At 42.9% G+C, this 24060-nt stretch overlaps 1 protein-coding gene across 6 annotated transcripts in view; it reads left to right on the forward strand.

Moving 5' to 3' along the window:
- The window catches only part of LOC110989699 (neuromedin-U receptor 2-like), a 40108-nt gene that overhangs the window by 8915 nt on the left and 7133 nt on the right, over positions 1-24060 (forward strand). For 2 of the 6 annotated variants that reach the window (XM_022254268.2, XM_087140314.1), the window contains exon 2: positions 12723-12965. Coding sequence is in view for 1 of the 6 variants with exons in the window: in XM_022254267.2 (XP_022109959.1) it covers positions 21922-21953 (32 nt within the window). In the remaining 5 variants the exon portion in view is untranslated. Of the gene's footprint in view, positions 1-9916; positions 10345-12722; positions 12966-20368; positions 21959-24060 lie in introns of those variants that run through there. The other 4 variants (XM_022254269.2, XM_022254270.2, XM_022254272.2 and 1 more) reach the window with 4 other exon arrangements.

Here is a 24060-nt window from a genome sequence, read left to right on the forward strand (position 1 = left end):
TGTCTCTACAACCTCGCTGGGAAAAAAATAATAAATTGAAATTTGGCGATTTGGTGGTTTGTTGATTGTGGTTGGTCTAGTCGTGCAACTTCGGCGTAGTCGATGAGTCACGCACCGAGCTTAACAGCCCCAGACCCGTAAACCTGATGTTTTAGGTAATAACAGCGTTACACTGTGATATGCAGCAAGATTTCTGGTGACGTACATGATACTAATTTCATTCAGCGGCTTAATATTGCTTCATTTTTTTTGCAAAAGTCGGTCTGACACGAGGCGTTATTCCGAGGCCAATTGATGTATCGTCTTTATAAAAGGTTGTGAAAGTATGATTCAGTATAGGCACCTTTATGCGCCATCTCCTGCAAAGATATCGGTAACTCTTAAGGGCTTGACCATGCAAAGGTAATTCATAAATGCCACCCAAGCAAAGGGAGAAAATAAGACTCAGTGTTCTGCGATGTATGTCTCTTTGGTTATTAATTCCCCCAAGGGAAGGGAAAAAACAGGTGATTTATCACAGGATGTGCCGTTTCCACCGTCAAGGCGATGAGCACTCCTAAATAGCTGTCCCGTCTTTTCTCATATCAACTTAAATATTAGCAGAATCAGCTTTTATATACCCAGAGCGGTTACAGGAGTCCACGGTGTGTATTGAAGGAATGTCATGTTTCGTTAATATGGTTAGAGATAAAAAAGGAAAACTCTCGGGTTATGGTATTTCAGGGGATTGTCTAATGGAATAGGTACATTTTAGCTCAGAAAGTGCAGTGCAGAAAATTGCATTCCATCTGACACTAAGTTGGGTTGAATATTTGTTGGAAAGGATAAAAACGTCCACGTGAGCAATGGCTTTTAAATGAACGAATTTGTTAGAGGGTCCTCAAGCGGGCAGGTAGGGTATGGTTATCGACCTTGTCGAGGCGTGTGCAGTTGCATGGTGTCTGGTGAAAGGCCCTGATCATTGTTGATGGCCGAAGTGGCATTCCCTCGAGTGTTTACGTTTTGGAAGTTCCTGACAGAGTTTGGATAGACTGAGCGTAGACTCTGCGCCCTTTTTGTTTCATTGTTCACCCTATACGTAGGTCATCCTGTATAGTAAGATCAACACAGTGTAATCCGGGCCCCCAGTCGTGTCTTCTGAAATGAAAGCGGACAGTCACAAAACTGACACTTTGGAGCATCACAAGGAGTTCTGAATATACTTCGGAATTCGTCGACTCACCTACATTCTTTTGTCTATCAGTCAGACGTTGTGTCCGAAATGGACAGTTTTTTTTACGCCGCTGTTATGTCTGACGGCTTCCATTCTATGGTAGGGCGGTATAAAGCTTTGGTCAAAGCCACGCGTTTCGCGCTGCTTGACTATAATTTTACGAAGATTATAAATGTATTGCCTTGTCGGCGCTTTAGCAACTGTGCCTATATGTAGGTACTTTCCGTATGAAGTGCCTCCGGCACGGAGGCGGCCGGCAAGAAACATTAATGGAAACAAGGCTGCAGCCGAGGAGCTTTCCCTACGCGCGTGTTCCTGCCGCGAATCATCCATCCTATCGCAACCATGCAAGGCTTCTTATAAACCTACAGTATGAGCTTGGGCGAGAAGTACTATAAGTCCCATTAGTGGACTCTGCTCAGCCATAATTCAGTAATTATATCAGCAGAGTTGGCCAACCGTCCTTTCTAATTAAGGATCTGCTATGTGATTTGTTGGGCTTTCCAGACGACACATTATTTACGGCATATTCTCAGAAGTGGTGGCCATTCTCTATCAAAGCACACCTTGCATGCGTATGCCGAATTCTGGCATATCCCACCTCCTTCACTTGTAGAGTTCCAAACTTACAGAAAGGTGTTTTCTCTGAACCGTGGTGGAATGAAAGACTATAGTGCAACAAAGCAATTAACGTTTAAAGCACTCAGCTTACTGTTTCAAGAGGAATGTTATTTTATACCTCCAGCAGGTTCAACCTGAGTATTTCTTTCTCCAAGCCATACACCGGGAGTGGCTTTTAGCCTTCGTGGCAATTTTGCAATCTATACTTTGGTTATTAAGGCGCCCACATTATAGCCCTATACCAAGCCCCCCAGCCACCTCTTTTTACAATGGTAGTTTGTTAGGGAAAAAATGGCCCATTTTTGGAGATCGACCTGATATACCTTCATATAAAAATGCAAGTTGCAGACTTCTCCACTCTGAAATAGAAGCTTAGTTAACTCCAGGGTGAGTTGTTGGAATAGTTTTGCTTGATATTTCGAGAATTCGCCACCGTAACCTGTTCTGTGCTCCAAGGCACCGGTGGCAGCGAAATATTTTTTAGCGATGGTATTAAGTTAAGAATAGTACCTTAGTTTGTTTTATCGATCAGCCCCTCCCGATATTTTCTTTCCCAAATGTGACTGTCAAGAAAGAAAAATGATTTTATTTTGATAATCTGCTTCGCTGAAACATCATATCGACGAGTCTGTGATATGTTGCTCACATTCAAAAAGTTCTAACTCCCGTTTCAAATCTGTTGACATATACCTGCAGAAATGAAAATATAAGTCGGTTTCCCTCCCACCCAAAAAAAGTTTTGGGTTTTTTCCCGCCCATTTTTACGGGTAAGACGGTCACCTGTTAAACGATATCCCCACTGGACGTCAATCTGGCACATTTTGTATAAACATATTGATGATCAGTTGTGAAGGTAAGATTTATCAATCCATTTCGCGTCGTCACTTAAATCTTTGACAAGGGCTAATGCTAACGGCGGGGTCAGGCCTATTAGTGAGTATAGAAGGTATACATGTAATAGGACACCGTTTGTAATCCTTCAACCCGCCGTTTAATTGGGTTTGACAACGCGGGAAAGTCGGTCACTAACTCAAAGGAATCTTTGGCGCGGACTCGGTGTAAAACTCGCATATTGACAAATGGCCCTCGCAAAAACCTGACCGGATAGATCTTTCAGAATTCAAACCGTCGATAATGAATATCGAGTTTTGATTTTTTTTTTTTGTTCATTTAAATCAAGCATGTTAACCTAATATGTTCCCATCAAGGAGCGCTCTGTTTCCAAAGGATTAACCGCAATTCAAGTTGAGGAGGATTTTGTTTGGGCTGTCAAACTATACAGCTGCTGGCGTGAACGACGGAACAGCCTTTGATTGGAAGTGGGTGAAGTTAGTTTGGGCATGGTTTGGGTGACCTTCCCATCTCCATTCTTTAGCAAAGAGTACCTTGTGGTTGTTTTTACAACCTTGTGTAATTACTACATGCATCATTCGCGCCATCTAAAAATACCAGAGTCGTAGCAAATCTGTTGCGCCCATCAATCCACGCTGGCTAAGTGACACACCAGAGTCCATTAGTGGTTTCCTAAAACTCAACTGACAACTTGTGTATTACGTTAAACGAAACCAAGTCGTCATTTATACTGATTTGGAAATATTTTGCTGTAGAGTTACCTGTAGAGTTAGTGGTTGCCATGGAAACATGCAGTTCCACTTTATGCTCATGTCTTGATTATTTACTACGAAATGTTTGAAAGTTCAGAGGTATGACTTTGAATTAGATTTCCATTAAGGGTTCTTTGTGCATACACATCTAATGTATGTGCTTATATTTAGCATATTATACCTTTTAGGAGAAAATAAATAGCGGCATTCCAAATTCTGCCCGAGATAATTTTCTAACTTTTACAGGCATGGCAAGCAAAGCAAACAACACCTGCTGTTTAAATTAAACATTAATTTACAGCAGTTTAGAATGAACCTTTTGTCTCTGTTCGCATTATGCTTTCCCCTTGAAGTTGCGTCATGTTTGACGCGCTAAACTCCGGTGAGGCGCCATGCCGGTACACACAAGCGCGACTGAGATTGAATCACGGCACGCCCCACCGAGATGCTGGTCTTGTTTGCATTAATTTAATTTGTAAGGAACACGTTGGTAATCTTGACATCATAACAGTAACTGCAATTTAAAGAGACCACCTTGTTCAATTCCAGGTTTAGGAAGGTTGAGTACATTTTAGTTTTAAAGTGTTTTCGTTTTCAGTTTTTCTTATTAACAACACCAACAACAATCTTAAACATCGCTATATGCCGGTCAACTGAGCACCGGGGGAAGGGGGCGTGGCCAGGACTTTTTACATTCTGTAAAACGAACATCCGATATACACCTACATCTTAACCATAAAAGGGCCGGGTGGAATCCGCCTCCCTTCCACGACATTTTCCCCGGTACTGTCGCAGTTTCTTTCACGTTTCCAAGGCCTTTCTAAAGGTCTTTTATTCAGTATGTTTCTCGGTTACTTGACACAAATATTTTGAAAATCGGAAATAGCGTTCCAGCCTAAGACCCGTTTGCCGAGATAGGTCAGCCAGAAATAGTTTTTCCATTAACGCGCTCAATGCACACCGGCCGACACCCGTGTTGCCATGAATTCCAAATGACCGTAATTACAAAACATACCTTGGATTTAAAAAACTTAATTTTGCTGGTAATGACAAAACACTGTACAAACAAATTTTCAGAAAGATTGGGCAACGGACAACTGGGGCGCTGACCGTAAAAAGACAAAACAAGAAACGTCTACAGTAACGAGTTCCCTGTCTAATGTAATTATGGGATATTATTTAGTCCAGTCCAGTTAGTCCAAAAACGCCCAGGTATCAGAATATTAAAAGGATGTTGAATATCTTGTTTGGTAATAAAGAAATAACGATTAATATCAATTGCTTTCTCATCAGGCATCCGTTTACAAATTCATTTCCTGAATTCTGACTTTATCGTTCAATACATGTATTTATTTTCATCTGTAGAAAGGTCAAATTAATATTGTGCTTGATATAAAACCATTTAAACAAAATCTGAAAGGCAGATATTCCAAAGAGATAAAGCCAAAAGCTATAGGCGAGGCCTGATACAATAGTATAATTATTTTATTGTTAGAGATCGTTTCTCTTCGTAAGCCCTCATACATTGGTTAGTCGTTTAGTCTTTTACGGAAATCTGCACACTTAAAAAAAGTGACAACTTCAACAAATTAGATGTGGGACGTAACGCACTCGGTTATCCAATTAGTCCCGAAGGCTGTGTTGCATTCCTTCGTGCCACTGTGGTTTTTACCATGCGCTGATTGCTCTACCATGCATGCACGTGCACTTTCTCCTTACATCTTAACTGTCGCTTTCCAAGACGAATTTATTTGACTCTGCAGGCGGCACCCCCTGTGGCCGATGGATGTGCAATTCCCCTCACGGCCAGCGCGTTTTTTTTTAATTGCATTTCAAGATTCGTCATGCTTTCCGTTTTCATCGTCAGACTGATGGCAAACGTTGTAGTTCTGGAATTATCGTTGTCACACATGTGCTCTTAATGACACACAGACAATTACGCCTTCATATCTTTGAGATGCAATGGAGCTTCCATTAACATTAACGAGGCAAATTAGGCACAGCTTGGTGTGAGCCGTCTACTTGCACGGCCAGACAGAATACATTTCCCATGTTGTGAACTTACAAGTCCCATTCGTGTTTTGCTGTTGCGTTTATTAATCTGTTTCCCACAGTTCTGTCAGCATCTGCATCGGTTGCTACCCGCAAACGGGTATCCAGATTTGGTATGCGAGCACCCATCGGTAGAATTTATTATATACAGTAACGACAGTTACCGATTTTGTTTTCTTTCAAAAAAATTGATGGACATTTAATCGAAGATTGACGTGTCCATCTGTACCCTCCAAATTAATGCATAAGCGCGCTTTAGTTTTCTAACAGACAGAAAATCCATTTCCAGACACTGTACATTGATGTCTGCAAGGCATGTATTCACACCCGTTCATCTGACGATATCACCAAGGCTTCACTTCCCTGGCTGCTGGCCGGGTTCTAACACCGGCGTGTCAAGTTCACAAATCAACGTTGTTCCTGTTTTTGTTTGTAGGCCTATAACTTTCCCTTCAACAACGCCACGACTCGACGTTGATGACGTCAGAATACTCGCTCTGTGTACCCAAGATCATTTTCTTTTCTCTCCAAACTATGGATGACCGCAGCTGTTTGGAAACAGCAACACAAAGCAGGGACCCCTCTGATAAGGATACCTATACAGTAGCGACAGCGCAAACTTTTCCAGGGGCAAACAGCCCGCACGAAAACAACACAGTATAATCGAAGTATCGTTCAAAAATGGAGAACGTTGCCAAGATATTGATGTGAACCGAGGGGCACACGTTCGTTTTAATTAATCTTGGTACATCCAACTACCGACAACAATATGCCATCTGAATTTGTTTTCGTTAAAACTTTAAGCATTAATCAAGATGAAAGCATCCTTAGAATGCGGCCACAGGCTTTGGGATATCAGAAGGGAATCACTCGACATAAAATGTGGGCAAGTTTTATCGATGGCTATACTTAAATTCCTGTTCAATATTTCATGAGGTGAAGTAGGACGCATCAATGTCAGGAAAAGAGAATAATTAACGGATGTTCGAGTTAATATGGTAGTGAAGCGTGCCGTTGTGTAAATTTTTTTGTACTGTTTTGGCAGGTCACTGATTTTGCTATAGATTAATATGATAATGTCAACTTTTTATAAAGTGTACCTAGTGTGATTTCATTTTAATGACTAAATCAAAGTATTAGTTAGATATACGCTGTAAAACAGCGCGTAGGGTTTAAACGCATTCCCAGACGCATTTCGATACAGATATCTAAACAGGTTGGTGAAACGTGTTAAGAAAAATGGGCACAAAAAGTGTAAATGTGTTCAAACTCTAAACATTTTTGTTTACAGTATTTATACGGATTATATTTATATTTTAATTTCACTTATTTACCCAGTCAGCTTTGATTTCTCCTAAAGCTTATTCAATCATATTGGTACATATTATCTGGTGCCTTCGGGGTTTGATTTGTCATCTTTTCAACTGACTCTAGACATAAGCGCCTATGTACATTTTCAACCTAAACCAGAATTTGTAGACATGCAGCAATGAACTACAGCTCCATAATGATGTTATTTCACCAGCTGGTGAGCATTTTCTCCATACTAAAGACAAATACACAGAGCTGACTTCACAGCTTTCGTAACTGCTCAGAATATCATTAACATTTCCCCTGGTATTATAACGCAGTCTTTGCATCCTTCAAAAATCCTCCAAGTAATCAACTCCATCGGACGGACATGACCTTTCAGAGGTAGAATGACCTTAGAGACCCACGTTGCAGATAAACTGTGTTCTGTAACAAACAAGCAGCTAAATCTTACTCTCGGCCATGTTTATTTACGCCGGACTCAGAGCTTCATCTCCGGAATTATCTCTCACATAAGTGACGCCAATTTATATCAGAATTCAAGTTGAATAATGATGCTTTTCCAATGTGAAGTTTCCTCTTCAAGGAGTACTTTCTGTGACTGCTGATAATCCCTTGCAAATAAGACCAGCCTTAAAAGTACATGTAGTCTGCGCACAGTCGCTGTCTACACCCTGCATCCATACTCTCAGCCGTTGAAGTTCACATTCACGACCTTTCCCATCCATTTCCAGCAGCCGTTGGCATGTAGAATGTGATCAGAATCACCGATAAGCAATTTTCGGCCTGTCTATATTGACTCGGAGGCATTATGCCGTACATCAATGATAGGGCCTCTGCATTTTGTACGTTTCTGTCGATCTTTGGCACTCTGGCTCATGCCTAATTCCTTGTACTCTAGAAGGGGGCACTCTAAATCACTGGAGGACACTCAACAGAAAAATCGGATGAAGTCCTTAAAGTCATAGTTGAGTGATTTTGGTTCCCATTTGCCATTTTGCTAAAATCGTTCCCCTGATGCTACGCGAGGATGTTCTATTCGCCCCGAGTGCACCTTCACTAGCAAGGATTATACCATGAAGCTATTAAACACGGCATTTTCTCCATACTTAATAGCTCCATGATTACACACTGTACATATGACCCTGATATATGGCTTGGTGGGTAGTTTTTCAACCTGGACAGGCGCTTATGCACACACCTGATAGTCACCGAAACTGGAAGCGCGTGCTCAGCGCGTCTGTCCTGCACCAACCCCATCTTCGTACCCAAGGGTACGATCTTGCAGCGCCATGTTAGTTCCTACCATGCCTTGTGCGATTTTAACCCCTGGTATTGTAAGATTTAAATAGTCATGCCACTATCTCGGATGTTTAAATTATGACTGTAGTCAATGCGTTTACACCCGACGGAGATTTGCTTGTGCGTGACGTGCAGGAGAATACGTGGACGCGAGTGCGTAGCTCTTCAAATATGCGAGTGATTCACTTTACGTTATATTCATACTGAATATCCAGTCAGCGTGATATTCATGTTCTACACGACCAGGTTTAGTGAAGGAATGCGCACGCAGCCCATGGAGTCCAGCTTGGCACCAAACCTGGGGTATTTTTGGTTACCCCTAACTAGAAACATGTTTGTGACGTCAAAACAAAATGAAGTATTTTCAAGATGTATTTTTGCGTTGGGGAGATGTTAATTTATACAACGGGTTTTGCCCTTACCCAACGTATATGCTGATAAACACTGTATGATCAGTGCTTGTCCGAGAGCTTGCGAAAAAATTTACAAGCTTACTCGGGTGGGACTCGAACCTACGACCTCCTGCTATTAGTGCAGACGTCTTAACCCCTTGACCACCGAGCTTGCCGGGGTCGGGTGGCCGGTCCGAGTCAGGTGAAGCAGCAGGTACCGCGAACTATTTCAAGATGTATTTTTGCGTTGGGGAGATGTTAATCAACAAAAACGAAGTATCAGACACAGTTACGTCATCTGACAGAGGCGAGCGCCAGAGGAAACACTGTGGATGAACATCATTTCTGCTCAATATTCGGCATGTTTCTCACCAGTGCTGCTCTCTCTTTTCTTGTTTGTTCTAGAAGAAACTATCCCTTTGGTGATCTGAATGTAACAACAAATCTTGGAATGTATAATTCACTAATGTGAAGGGTGACAAAACTGGTCTGTTTATTTTCCGCCATTTTTAACCGGCGCTGAACCAGCCCCAACCTTTGGTTTTCGTTCGGTCGGAAAAATGACGTCGCAGAGGCATAACCAAGTCGCCAAAAGCGCTCAACCAATGACCAAAGCTCGAACAATTTCATGGTTCGGGGCGCTGAAACACGCCCCTGCTTGGGTGAACTTGTGCATGTGGTAAGTTTCCACCAATGGGCCGTTGTAACTATGTAAAACCACGCCTTCTCTTGTTCTAACTTAGAGTGAATAGCGTGCGTTTAGCGACACCCGCCATGCATTTTGGATTAACAGTTGACGCTGTGATCTGCAGTATGCTTCGGGTATTTGGGGGCGTATTTGACACGAACTCTACGAACAAGTGCGTCCTCTACGGTGACATAGAAAGATAGGACAGGTATATGAGCGTCAATGCCAACATGAGCTTGGTGCCAATGCGAAGATGTTAAGGGGATTGTGCACATTCAAATGAAAATGAGTCATGCGCACGTGACCCTACGTGCACCTGCACGATGTGTTCAACACACTGGGGATGTTGCGAGTGCTGACACATCGCCACCCGGCTTAGTTTACCAACTCGGAGTCCTTTCCGGCTTTGTCGTTCTCTCATGGAATATCGAAATTCGTACGTCCTGTACTCAGTCAATATCTGTTGGGCTATTTGGAATAAGATCACTCATTGAACAAATGAAGCAGGCACAAAACCAGATCTCAGCTGGTTCGTAAGTTAGCACTTCCTGTTCGTTAAGTTTGCCATAAATATAGCTCCCAAACATCTTATGGAAGTAGTATTCTAAAGTTCTCAGATTTTGTTGATGTGATCATGTTTTGAATCACCGAAGGTAGGAGGTGGGGAATGTTTACCTATTTACTCCACTGAAAAGTGTATAGCCAGACAACTGCGACGTGGTCTAAATTTGCCTGATGCAGACGTCAATGATTTGCTCGCTAGCTCCGGGCAATGTCGTGATGCCTGCGTCACAGACAGACTGCATCCTTCAGTGGCGGTTCCCCTGTTCCCATGGAGACAGGAAGTCAAAGCTTAGAGAATACACTGGTGGCTTATATTAGCGGAGTTTCGGCAATAATCATGTGACTCTAATAGCGTTTTCGACACTAGTCACGTTTCTCGCTCTTTTTTCCTAAAAGATGTTGTTTGATTTCCCACAGAGTGCTTGAAGTTTTTTGTTGCGTTACTTCCCCCGCTCTCTTTAAATACACTTCTCCGTGGTGGTCATCGCAACTTTGCCATTTGGTGGAATTTAACAGCCTCCAGTGCTGTTTAGCCTGTGACTTCCTCTGTAGTGAGTAACCTCACCATCAGTCAGTAGATCTTATTCCATGAATAAGGTAGGACAGTTTTGTTCATTTCAGACGGTATATATTGCTCTCAACTTGGCAATTCCGACGTACAACTCAAACATAATAGGTATACATGTATATCAGAACAATATATCACGTGATGTGACGGTGTAATAACTTCGTCCTTCAATATTATTTCAAGAGCAGAGGCATGTTGCCAGTTGCATCCCGGTATTTCGGACAGGACAGGAATGCTTGTGGAGAGGCTTTCGTAGCAAAATTTCCCGCCAACCTCGGCCACACCTTGTCTTCGGCGGGAGGAAAAAAAATAAGGCTGCCTGAACCAAAACAAATATCCTATTCTGCGTTCACCGTTCCGTGTGTTTTTGTTGAAGGTTTACTAGCACGATCGTGTAAACACGAGGAGCGTTTGAAATGTATGATTCGTCAGGGTGTAGACGAGGTTGAAAGACTTGAACTTAATATCGCCAAAGGTGACTCAATAACTCGGTTGCTATTTGTGCGAGCGCAGTAGTTACGTGTCTTGGTTGTCCCGCATTTCGAGTACTTTCTAACACATTATGTATTTTTCTTTTAATGTACATTGTTTATACCTGTCGGAAATCCAAGAAGTTACATTTCTAAAACCTAAGCGTTTCGTTTACCGAAAGCGAGAGATTAGTTGTTTCGCGTTTCGAATGATAATCGGAAGGGGACTGTTTTTGAAATTTTGTGTGGATTTGAATTTATACGTATCAAAACGAAACGTAACCTCCTCGCACGGGGACTGGACTCCTCTCTGTCCCCTGCCACCATTGTGGAGGTGCTTTTGCACGGAGTCCATACGCAATCTGGTGGTTTGTTTTGAGCACGAGGTTGAATGACATAAGCGATCTTAGTAGCACACTTAAAGTTCCTGCAGCACATGCTCGCTCGTTTGGTTGGGGTGAGAGTAATTTACCCAATCAGCAGTTTTCTTAATATGTCAGACAGGCCAGGGTTGATAGCAGGTTGGCATTGAGTTGGTCATGTGTGTACGGCAGCTGATACCCTGTCACCCCAATCAAAGGCGGCGGCCTCTGTCCTGCATCCGCAGATACATCATCAGTTACACCGATGTGCATGTACCTCACGTTTCAGCACTCGCCGGGAGTAAACATTTCACCCCTTCTCCGGAAAAAGCCATTTCAAGCTTGTTTCGTTTGCTTACCGGGACAGGCCATCTTCACCGGCGGTGGAGACATGCTCAAGATGAGAGGAGCCCTCGCCTGCCTGGTGTTCATGGCAGCCGAACGTGAGGCCAAACAAAAACATTTTCCCTGCAGCCTACCCCTTTTTTTTCCGATCAATAGCCGCCCCCCCCCCCCGTCGTACACGTTCAGTGAAGTTGTCAAGCCCGTTTTGTGACGCGTGTGCATTTATATCTGCCTTTTGGGCTCTCTGAAGTGCAGGATGTTGGGTCTTGATAGAACAGTTCAAAAGAACTGTCTAGACAAAGCACGAATAGCCGAGCGCATTGCTCTCTATATTACAACTTGAATAGCTTCAGATATTGCATCCCGAAGGGGTTTTTTTGCACTTGTGGTCTGCCCCTTACAGTTCGTTCTCCACGGAAACTGAGTGCACTTTTTAAAGTAAATTTCTTTAACGATTTTGTGAGAGGTTTGTGCTCAGGGTTAATTTGGGATGCTGTTCACCCTCCAAAGTGTGTGTGTGCCTGCGTCGTCACTGAACGATTTAGCATGGCGACTCTAAGCGGGAAGCACATTGCCCGGCGATGCCAAACTTATCTTGCAGTAAGCACGTGATAATGCATATTGCGTGCAGTGCCTATGGCATTTTGGTGTTATGCACAAATGTACATTATGTGTATCTCGGCGACAAAATGGCATAGCCAGTTTAATGCTGAGAATCATTTTTCTGAATCCCCTTTTTAATGTTTGCTGGGGTCACTATCTACCTTACCAAAATTTGATTTCCTCTATTGCCTATCCGTTGACAAAAACGTTCATAAGATTCACGTTTGTAATCAGCTGTACAGGCTGATCACGCTCGTATAGAGACAGGTGCAGGTCTGGATTGAACTGCGTCAGTTTTGTTCAGCACCTAGGTGACCTGGGTAAGCCCATGGTTCCCACACATTACCTTCCTCAATCATTGGCTCCCAACGTTTGATTGCCTCGTTCAGCTTTCCTTCATTTAACTGTGGTCTACTGCTCGGTAATAGCAACTCCACCACTGTTTACTTTTATTCGCAACTCGGCAATTTCTTTCGCGCGGGTAAGTTATTTTTAGGTTCTGCAATTCAGTAAGAGATGTCACTTGACATCTCAGCACTTCCGCGTGTCCAAGGGACCGGCAGTAATCTCTTGGGAGACGATTAATTTGCTCACCTGAGGACTAAAGTTTCGTCTTTTTCATCTTAGATCAGATTCCAAAGGCACTTCGTCGGGGGACGTCCTTTGCAGTGTTAAGGATCAATCGCTGCTGCTGAACTTGACGCCGGAAGGGCACGAGAGAAACGCACGTGTAAATGGAGGTCCTTTGTGAAGAGCAGCGTTAGAGACGTTGGAGTGCGAGTGGTCAAACGGTTATTGTTGCTCAGCCGAATGGAGAGTTTTGTATTGCTTTGTGCGCCTCACTAGGAACATCAGAGCACCAACCGATTGGTAAGTCATTCGATGTTAAGTGATGGTTGTGATGTGTGTCTAACTTCGTAAATTCTGTCACGTTGTGTACACTGCTCCAAAAGGTTATTTTAAAAATTGTCTTATGCTAATCACGAGTTGAACATGTATGCTTGGACAGGGATAGTAAAATTGATGTCCGGATGACGTCCATCCATTTTATACCGGTAAGTGAAAGTGAAAAAGAGAACAATAACATTGCGACTGATCGCTTATTGAAAGGGAATTTATTTCAAAAGTGTACTTCAAAATGTATAAAATGTACTCTTGTTTGCTTCAATGCCTCAGTCATCGGGCAATACCCGATGACTGAGGTACGTCGAATCGTTCACTTATTAATAAATGATATATTGATAAGGATTCAATCTAAAGTCGTCGGCAGAGACGGCTGGAGTGGAGAGGATGGATAGTGTCATGACGGAACATGAACATCACACTCTAAGCTGCACCGATACTTCATCCTGTCCGTTTATTAACTTATCCGTCGAAAAAAATCGTGTTTTCCTTGCAAGATATAAAAACATCCTCTCAGTCTCCTCCGGTGTTTGGATTGGGGGGGGGGGATGTGGCATATAGTGGTTACAGCTCATGAATCAGGATGAGGAGTTCGAGGGATGAATTCAGCTGTATATCCTTAACACTTTTGTTTCTCACTTGCCCACTCGCTCAACCCACTTACAGTCAAAATGGAACTGAAACATACTGTGTACTCGCATCTAGTACATACAACATGAATATCAATATTTTCTTTCAAGGCCTTTCAAGGAAACTGGAGGCATCTACTCACCGGCCCGATGAACCATGTTGGCTCTCAACAGACTGCGCACTTTTTGGAAACAATATTTGAAATACTGTGCCAAGCAGTGTCGCTGGGGGCGGGGCTTTGCACATGTACTGGCTATGACTAGGTAGCGCACAGCGATCTCCCTGCTGTACCCATCGGCTTGTCCATCTTTTACAGTCAGGCGACTATCACATGTACTGATATAACCTGATAACCAGGATTCCTATAGCTCATGAAATGAAACAAACAAATATCACGTAACTTTGTAATACCTTGGGATGAGCCATTTTATCAACCCCTCTCGAGTGATTTTGTAATGTCCTTGTCGCTATAAGTTAAATTTACCGTAGTAAACAGTGTTCTTTTTTGATCGCTGTTGATCGACGATACACTCGTCTGTGATTAAAGACCTTTCATCTGGTCGTTTTGAGACACGGTGTGCCATCTCTCTTCATGAAGGGGCCTATATAGGCCTATATCACATAATGAATGCGTATACATGTTCCACGACGTAAGCCTTAAAATGAAAAAGGGATAGTGCTAGCCCAGACTGACATTACAGCTTTGATTGTGAAAATGAAAATTTGCATTAGCATAAAAAACAAAAAGGCACCTATATACCCTTTAAAAATGGCAAACCAGAAATCGACAATAAGATTAAATGGGACACATGGGTGAAATTTCAAGGACTGCATGAAACAATTACGGTACATTGCACTGGCCTTTAAATGTGAAAGACTCTACAGGTGTCTGAAAACGATTTAGTTAATTTTATTCTAATAGTAAACAATTTAACAATCGTCCCTCGATGATTTGTACGTCAACACATGTTTGGCTGCATACCACATGGTGAGTTTAAATAACAATTACAGTTTAAAGTCAAATACAGTCAACATTCGTATGGCATTTCATTCTTGCCCTCTCCATTCTAATAGTTTGTTAAAAAATAAATCGATCAGTAAACCCTTGCCTGCGTGTAACATAATTCTCAACGTAATAAATAAAATCAAACAATGTCGAACTCTTGAACTGTTAATCCCTGGTGAATTGGAATTACTAAAAACAATCGGTTCACTTTTTACCCAATTTAAATTGTGTTTTACTTGAAATAGTGAGCAGCCCTTGCTGAATTGAAAACGTTTTACAAATAAGGAAGTTTATGAGTGCAACGTTAAGGATAACCTCAAAAGTCGTCGAATGTTTCATTCTATTCGTGTAAGAGAATATTTTAAATACAAAATATAATCATTCTTTTCATTTCATTAAACGGCTGAGAAAACAAGTGTTGCATTACCTGAATAAATCCTAAATAAATCCCCTCAGAATAATTCCCAACATCACACAGTTTGTATTAAGACGTTACAACATGAGGAATGCAAGTGGTGTGGCCGTGCTCATGGCTGAAACGTTGAGTTATCCAGTTACCCGCCGAATGGAACGCTCTATGGTCTCGTTGCAGTTCCGGTTGCGTTGCGACACGTGATCAGTTATCCACCGATGAGATGACGGGGATGTGTGCAGGCGTTGCATAAGAATAGACACAGGGACCACTCGAGTATAAAGCAACGAGATTGGTAGAACGGGTTTTGACAGTATGGACAGCATGATTTAAATTTGGATGACAGAAGAACCGAATTCCTCGAAGGAACGTCAGATCAATACCCTTTCAAAAGCCGCATGTAACACGATAGTACAGAAATAATGGGCCTAGTGACAGGTTCGGAGTTTATGGACACAGAATAACGATTTATTTGAAATAAGTAGCCGCTGCCTCTAGACTGTAGTAGCCTAACATAATACACAAATCGTAAAGATAAAAGCGTCTGCGTTTTGATTGCATCAGAGTCTTTCTGAAAGGAAAAACACGAACCGCTGCAAAGTGAATATAGAATTGTGTTATATTCTGACAGGTATCGCTTGATTATAGCTCGCTTCCAGACCTAAAGTGCAGCTATCATCACATTACATGAACACCTGATTTATATGTCTCCGTAAACAGAAATCTGGAGACATGTAGGTGACACGTCGTGTCGCGTTGTGTTTTCCTTTAATCTGACGCAGAAATCCACCACAGGCCTCTTGAGGGTGTCCTCAGCGTTTGAAACATCACATCTTGTAAAATGAGTAACGTGTTCTACATGGAACCAGCCATTTTATTCATTTTTGGGGAGGCATTGTGCGGCTGTCATTTTCTTTGAGTGAACCGTAAAACTTGATTCTGCGATGCTTGTGGTGGTTAGATGCGTTGTTAGCTGTAAAATTGCTATTCTAGTCATGTGTTGGACAACCGAAGCAGATGAGCCTCTCGTCCTTTCCTTTCGCCTACACATAGCTGTCTCGCTGCATGACGCTGAAGGTACTTTTAAACAATTAACTCCTGCCATGAGTTCTTAATTGACATGATATGGGCCACCTGCTCAAGTGACGTCAGAAGTCATGTGCGTCACCGCAGACCTTGAAGAAATTATTGTTTTGGCCGCTAGTTTATACGTGCCTCCTTGAAAAAAAGACTCAGTTATGATCACGTGGCCATGAACAACCCTTGCATGAAGGGTATGCGGCCCAATGTCATATTGATGAATGCTATAAGGAGAAACTGTTGGTGAGCAAAAATTTTCTTTCAACATGAGATAAGAATGTGTGACACATATTGGAAACTTGTGTTTGGTAAGCAAATGATTTTTTCGCTTTACTTCCGTGAAATTAGCCCATTATATTCAAACTGGCCTCCTGTGAAATGAATCCCGCTGGAAGCAGGTTTCTTGTTCCCAGAAATTGGCCTCATAATTATTAAATTAAGGGACCGTAACAAATGGGTCTCCTGTAAATTGTATGTCAGCGAACCGAGCAATTCATATTCCCAGTTTTCTGAAATTGGCTCCATTTTTTTCAAAGAAACCGGCCCTAGTGTAAATAGAGCTCAAGCGAAGCGTATCCACATCTGCACCTGTACTATGTGCACGCAGCAAAGGCTCATTGCTGATGTTAAAATAAAGAAAAGCTAATTGTCCGCGTCCTCGTGCCCAGAAGGGTCATTCTGTTAGTAGGTAGTTTTTTTCTCCTTCCCAGCATGTGCTTTATTTCCAAAAGTGTTGGACTTATGATCTGTGCATGATGCATAAAAGGACATTATTCCGGCAATTTGTTTTTATCATGTGACAGGAATCGTCTGCCTAAGCACCCCCCCTCTCTATGCTGAACACGCTCTGCGGTCGCATAGGTTGTTGCTTTTTGTTTGTTTTGTCAACCATCGTTAAAACACTGCTCGAGTATTCTGTCAAAGTTCATGGAATGAAGTCATTTCAGTCATTCTTTTCATTTCCGAATTTTGCTCGAAAATCCTGGGATCAGGGGTTCACGTTAAATGCAAAAGTCATCCCACAAATGAACATGTTTTTCCATGAGATGTCTTATTAAACGCTTTTCCGACTAAAATAAGCCTTGGAGAGCAAAGTGTGCGTCTTTGGAAGGAATATTTCATAAATCGTGACTAATACTTTGGATGTTGATCCGTCCATAGCCACCGTAATCATTCGATTACCGTAGAACCATCCTGTCGCCATGCAGACGCAAGTTCAGATCTGTTGGATGATTCCGTCCCTATATCTAGTTACCAAAGCGAATTATGGCAGTCTAACGAATGGGCTCGTTCCAGACAGTGCAAACTGCATGTCCCGACAGAACTTAGTTCAACTGACCCAGTCTGCAGCTCTCAGCCCCTGCTTAAACTCTTCATCCGCCGTGTGATGGGACACTAATGAAGTTCAAACAGAGAGAAAGCTGCCGTCTTACCTACAATTTCCTGAAAGAAAATAGTTGGCTTCGTTTTTCCCGTTTATGCTTGTCGTGTTTGTCATGAACTGGGCTAAGGTGGCACGACAGAGTCAATTCTAACTTTGCCCTTGTACATCCGCGACAACTAGATATACTGTCTTTGTAAATGACACTTAAATACGACATAAATCTTTATATCGTGAATGCCTTTGTCGTGGCAAGTAAATCAAACTGGAATAACCTTGTATACCGTGTGATTTATTTCATTGGCTTGTATTGGCATTGGGTTAAAAGGGGGTTTTTCTTTGGTGTATACATTAAGTTATTGTATGTTTTAACGAATGTTGGAATTTCGCCTATTTCGGAAAAAAATACATCGATTGTTAATCTTCCTCACAATTTGTCTGTGTTTTACAAAGTGACAGGGTTTTGTGCTCGTGCTTCCTCTCTTGGTAAGGCGAGTCCAAAACATTTCTCGTAAGAAAAAAACATCGTGAGTCTTTTCGTGTCCCGCTGGCTTAGTAATTACCATACGTAAGGCGAGACATCGCTCTTGCCCCTGGACATGGGGTCGCGAGCATAGGTAAGCCGATGCGTTTAGACCTCACCAGTTCACCATCGAGCGCCGCTCCAAAGCAAATCGGATCTGGGGAGTTGGTAATATGGAGCACGCAGTCGATATCGTGCCGTGACACACATACATTGCTGTACCTTGCCATTCGACTGGAAATGGTAACGTTTTGGAGAAGTGTTTACGAGAGAATAATTTATGTGAATAATTAAAAGAAACCTTCACGTAGGCTATTTCATTTGAAAACGGCTTTCAGCCTTTCAAACAAAGGAGTTGCAACGCGGGATCAGCATCCTATTTGATTTAGCGAAAACAGCCTCAGGGGTTAATCCATGGAGAGTGGGGATTAACATGTTGAAAGTGTTTCTGGTTTTCTTCAATTCATCTCAACTGTGGTAATAATGTGTTTATGCTAGCCCTATCCACTGCCCTGCAAGTGTACCACTTAAACTTAACTTCTAACCCTCCAGAGACAGATTCATAAACAACATGCTCGACGTATCGGGCTGAAACACTTGACACGAAGGCCATGCCTCTTGAAGACCTCTCAACGCGAATTATATCTTGCCCTTGCGGCTGGCAAAGTGGTGGTTCACACGACAGCAGAAATAGTTGTCGAAAACTTGGAGGGCATTTCAAGTTCAATAAGTGGCGTGAAGTGATTTTTTAGTCTCGTGCACGTGCATGCACCTCTTTGGTCAACCTATCGGTGAATGCAATACTGTCCATCCGTTTCCGGATAGCGTTGCGGGGCGTGCATATTCTCACCGTTCATTGTCCCTCGTATATTTACACTTTCACCTGTTTTTCACAAAATTCATCAGTCTCGTCCCCTTTGATTTGCATGCCCCTGCTTCAACCCCTAGTCCGCCCTCCACTCGGTCTTCTGGTCTCCAGCGGTCGGCGAATATTATAATAGGATTCTTCTATAGCATCGGGTTTTCTTCTTAGCGACATCAGTGACCCCCGTCGCTTTACCTGTTGCAACATCTCTTCACAGTTTTACCAGATTTCCCACGCAATGTTCACATGTAGGCCCTAATCCAAATCAAAATGTTACGAATCTAACATTCTCTAAGTTGAAAAGATAAAAAGGATTGATCTGATTTTCTAAAAAGTGAAAGCAATCACCTAAAACAGTGCTTAAGTTGAGTGGATCTATATATTTTTCTCCTTCTTTCTCCTGGCTTCCGTTTTAATGTCCATTAAGTTGAATGGTTCGAAGATAATTAGTGGCAGAGGTGGGATCGAATGGCAGGGTATCGCAATTCAATCTGGGACCGGGTCATGTTGATGAGATGGGAAATAAAAGTAAGAAGATCGATCTCCGTCTCTGAGAACAAATCATTACGGTGCTAAGGTTTACAACACGGTCTGACACCTAAGGGCTTGCAGATTCTTGCCTTTCGTTCTTACAAGATTAGGTGGACAGCTTTCTGTGTCCAGAGTGCAATAAAATTAGACCTCGAGCCATTTTAATAAATGATTTCAGCTTTTAAAGGTAAATGATTAAAACGGGCTCCATTTATACTGACCCCAAGCAAGCCGAAAGTATCGGGTGACGATGATTTCCGTCTCTAATGAACTTTCGATGGAATAGGGGATGGTTGTAAATCGGTGTTAACGTCTTACCGAAACTAGGCCTGCTTGAATAATCCAAATTTAGGAATGCATATACATGTAATAAGCTGCAAAATCATGTTAGCATAGGCCTGTTCAAATTTGACGCTAACGCAAAACAGATGTCTGATCGCTGTCTGCTTGTGAAAACTCGATTGCAGCTGGCTTGCTAAATTGATTTAATCTGGCGTGGGGCAGCTTGCTGAGGCATGTTCTTATTCCTCCTTGGCTGAAGCAACGTTGCAACATCTTGCTTGCCCAAACCCGACATAGTGGCATTTGGCCCCGTTAAATGAGTCGGTTTTTGCCCACATAATGCTCGCTGGAAGATGTTAAGAGATTTTCAAAGAATGTAAGTGCTGACGTAGTGTTAACAGATATATTGGAGCCCTACCTTAAAGTTCTGGCGTGTACTTGAGGAAAAATTCTTTCAATAGCTCTTCCAACTACTAAATCTGATAAGGCTTGCTTATGCCACTTATTAAGTCTTAGATCACAGTCCCAGTTCCTTAAATAAAATTGTGAAATTTGTCGACTTTTCCAAACGCGCATTGGGTCGTCATATTTCGCGTATTGTGACTGGCCAACGCCTGTATTACAGCTTGGCGTCAGTGGTACAACAATCAGTAAAATGTCACATGCGTGTATGCGGATATGCATGCAGATCACACAAAATATGGACCAGAGTCAACATTATAGCATGTAAGAGATTCTCGGAACCCCACTTTCCCATAGTAACATTAACGGGAAAGCGTCCCTGAAGCAGTGGAATAGCCAGCGGGGGGAATGTCCCCCAAATTCCAGGTGCCCCCCTGAAAAAGACGGAGGAATGAATATAGAACAAGGCTAACAAAAACTTGGCCCAAAAACCGCATCACTGAAAGCTGGTCCCTCCATAAGATGCTGGTGCCCCTTTGTGCTCCCTCCCACCAGTAAATCCTAGCTACGCCACTGCCCCAAAGTGGTTTTGTCATCTCGTGAGAGGAGCGTAGAAACATGCAAGATGGTATGTGCTAATTGTTTACATGTAACATCCACATGGTTGGCTAAGACTTGTAAACGATGTGATGCTTTGGTGCCTCGGCATTTCGTTCGTGCAGGACAAAACTGAAAGCAGCAACGGGCGTGAGAGGCAGGTGGGGGATGTGATGGCGTGTCTAAAAATTAGCGGGAATTCTGAGGAGAGCAGTTACCCATTTCAAGCTGTTGTGCAAGTCAAAATACTGTGCGGTATAATGTATTGGCTTATCGCTCGCTTGAGAGGAGGCGAACTTCTGTCAGTAGAACTCTGATGGTAATTCGAATCGTCCATATCCCGCTGTAAAAGGTTTTGTCAGGGGGAATGTTTTTTTCTGTGGACTCACACAACCCTGGGGACATGCCCTTTTACTCAAGAACTGAGGGACATCAAATCCTTCTGCATGGACTTATTTATGCAGTTTCAGCTAAAATCGCTGTGAACTGTTCCTCACGAAAATAATGAGGGCCTCCCAGTCTTATAAATAATTCTTGTCTCTTGCCATCCATGGGATTTGCAGATAATGGACATTATGAAAAGATAATTTAACTACATGTAGTTCTGTGCACCACGAGTCTAACTGTGAAGTGTCCCCGAGAGGCTTCCTGATTTCTTCCCCTCGTATCTGCATAACATGAGTTTCCCAGGTCTCCGAGCTGACATCTCCGAAGTTGGTGACTCGAGTGTTGATGTCGATCCCGTCATGTCCCAGTGGTTAGATTTTCATCAAGTCCACCGTGCCCTTCCTCCCCAGGACGAGTCACGAGGGCCTGGCGGCGGGCGAATGGAAAAGCACCTTCCCTCTGTGACTGCAGACCTCTGTTGTGCCGTTGGACGGGCACACGGGAAACAAGCTCGCCCTGAATGAAAAACACTTGAGTGGATTTGACGAGTGGTTTCTGGAGCTCATTACCGGGCGCAGAGAGAGAGAGGATGTTGCCTCTTTGTATCTCCCAGATACATCCCCAACACGCTTGAATGACACCAGTAGTGCGTAATAGGCCACGCTCCCTTTTAAAGGAAAATACCGAGCACCCCATCGGGGCGACAGTTCGTGCTGAGCCTCGTTAAGTTGTGAAGGGTGGTACGAGCTGCTCTGGGTTTTTTGTGCGGATGTCGGAGCTGGCCAGTGGGAGGACCCGTGATTGAAAGGCGTGCATCTCTATAGCAGATGTCAAGATTGGTGAAATCTTCCACAACGGAGTTAGGTCTTTCCTTATTGTGTGGTTGTGTTTGTTCATTGTCACTTGTGGTAGTTGTCAAGTAAGAGTAAATGCTACGTATTTGCAAACGTCAAACAGGGGATCTTTAACCGTGCAGTAGGGTGCAATGCCATGTCTCGGTTGTGCCTTAATCGGTGTTTACGTGCACGTTTTCCCATTTACGAACTCTATAAAACCGGAATTTAAAGAAAAGTTTTTTGAAGTTAATGCGTTTAAAACAAACCCCAAACTCGATTTTCACCCCAAAATATTTGGAGCCAAGGATTTTCAGTTCACTTAACCGAGTCCCGCATCGTTGTGTGTGTACATGATTCCTCAAACACTTTAACAAAGAAACTTATTCTCTCTTTTTTAGTCGGTCCCGCCATTTGTGTAGGCCTAATCCTTTTCTGTCTGTCAATCAAGAGGGAAAACCATGATGCGTGTCTCAACACGGATTAAACTGTGATAGTGCTTTGCAGAAAACTTCGTCCTCACATCAGAAGATTACTGATCTAACCCTAGCACATCTTCCACGCCAGAGTGATGTTTGGTTTGTCGACTGAGTTTATGTCTTTTCAATGGAATAGAGGTCACTTGACATTGCTTTATTCCCACACTGCTGTGATAAATACTTGCCATTTGTCGTGCTGAAAATTATCACTTGAAAAAAAAAACTTACAGGTATTTTCTCCATGTTATAACTTTTTAATTCCTTTAAACTTGGGAAGTGCCCAATTTTCTACTCTTTCCGAAATATACCGTAGGCCACGTGCACCCATGACTCTAACGAACAGACAAATAAAATTAGGCCCCCCCCAAAAAAAACACTCGTTCATCTTTTTCGAAATTAAATTATGACCAATTATTGTCATCTGTAACCAGGTGCCAGACATTGTTCAATATTCACTTGAACATTTCACTGCGCCTTCGGTTATATATATCGTCAAGTCACAGTCGCCCTAGTTGAAATTGGCGTGTTCTATCCCTACGGCGCACATTTGACGGGGAAGAGGAAAATATTTTGTCCTATTAAGGAAAAAATCCCTGCAGGATTTGAAGCCTGTCCTGGATGTTGCCGGAAGAAGGAATATGGAGGGCCCTGTGCGGTTTCTGCCAGCTAGTGATAGGTTCGATTCACCTTCGGGGGGGCCCTTGTACTGCGACATGCTCATCAGTGCCTGCTCGTGTTTGATGGGAGTTGAACGATCTCTTTGACATAGATTTTGTTTTCTTGGCCAGTTCGTGCCGAAGATTTTCGGAGCGGCAAAGTTGGACAAACACACGGGTGTCACATCGGTGACAAAGTCGGAATTGCATGGCGGATAACGTTTCCCTGTGCCAGGGACGGGCGCGATTGTTCAAGCCAGACAGGTTGGGCCTGTTCGCGATTAAACGGAGCTTTCGCTCTCAAGTGAGCAGTTTATATTGGAGTGGGATAAATGCCTCGGCATGTTTGCCCGCAAACAACAGTAAGCAGACAACACGTTCAGCGTGTTCACACCACACACACTCACCCTTGTGACCCGGGTCATTACGAACCATCTCAGCTAAAAGTTGCTGAAATGGTAGGACCGGTACGTTGCAGGCTCATTAATGGTGACTCCCCAGAACAACCTAACTCGACTTACCGTGAAAAAGTTCACTTTGCTCTTACATGGCACCCATTTGCTCAACGAACGGCTTAATGATGGCGACAACAACCACGGAAAGAGGTCGTCCATTCTTACATTAGAGTGCCCTGCAAACACAGCACCTGGTCTTATATCACGAGAGAAGTTGATATGATTAGACAGATGTACGGAGGATTGTGTACATAGTGACCAACATTTCAACAAATCTCAATGACTCTGGTGACGACGGTGCTGTGTGAGATGTCGCTTTCTATCGGGAAGTATCCTGATTGCATTTTTTCTGGCTGCCACAGTGTGCGGTATATGTATTGGTTACAAATTCCTGCGCATTTCCTTTTTATAAGGACTGCACTTTCGTGTCAACATTTTGTTCAATGTTGAACCGCATGTGTTCAACTTACCTGTACTTTCAGTGAACCTTTTTTTTAAAATCCGGCAGAGGATGTCGTCGATTTTGCATTACATTAAAAAAGC

Source organism: Acanthaster planci, linkage group LG08, assembly GCF_054643075.1.
Source record: "Acanthaster planci isolate LZ-2023a linkage group LG08, COTS_SCS, whole genome shotgun sequence".
Lineage (NCBI taxonomy): Eukaryota > Metazoa > Echinodermata > Asteroidea > Valvatida > Acanthasteridae > Acanthaster > Acanthaster planci.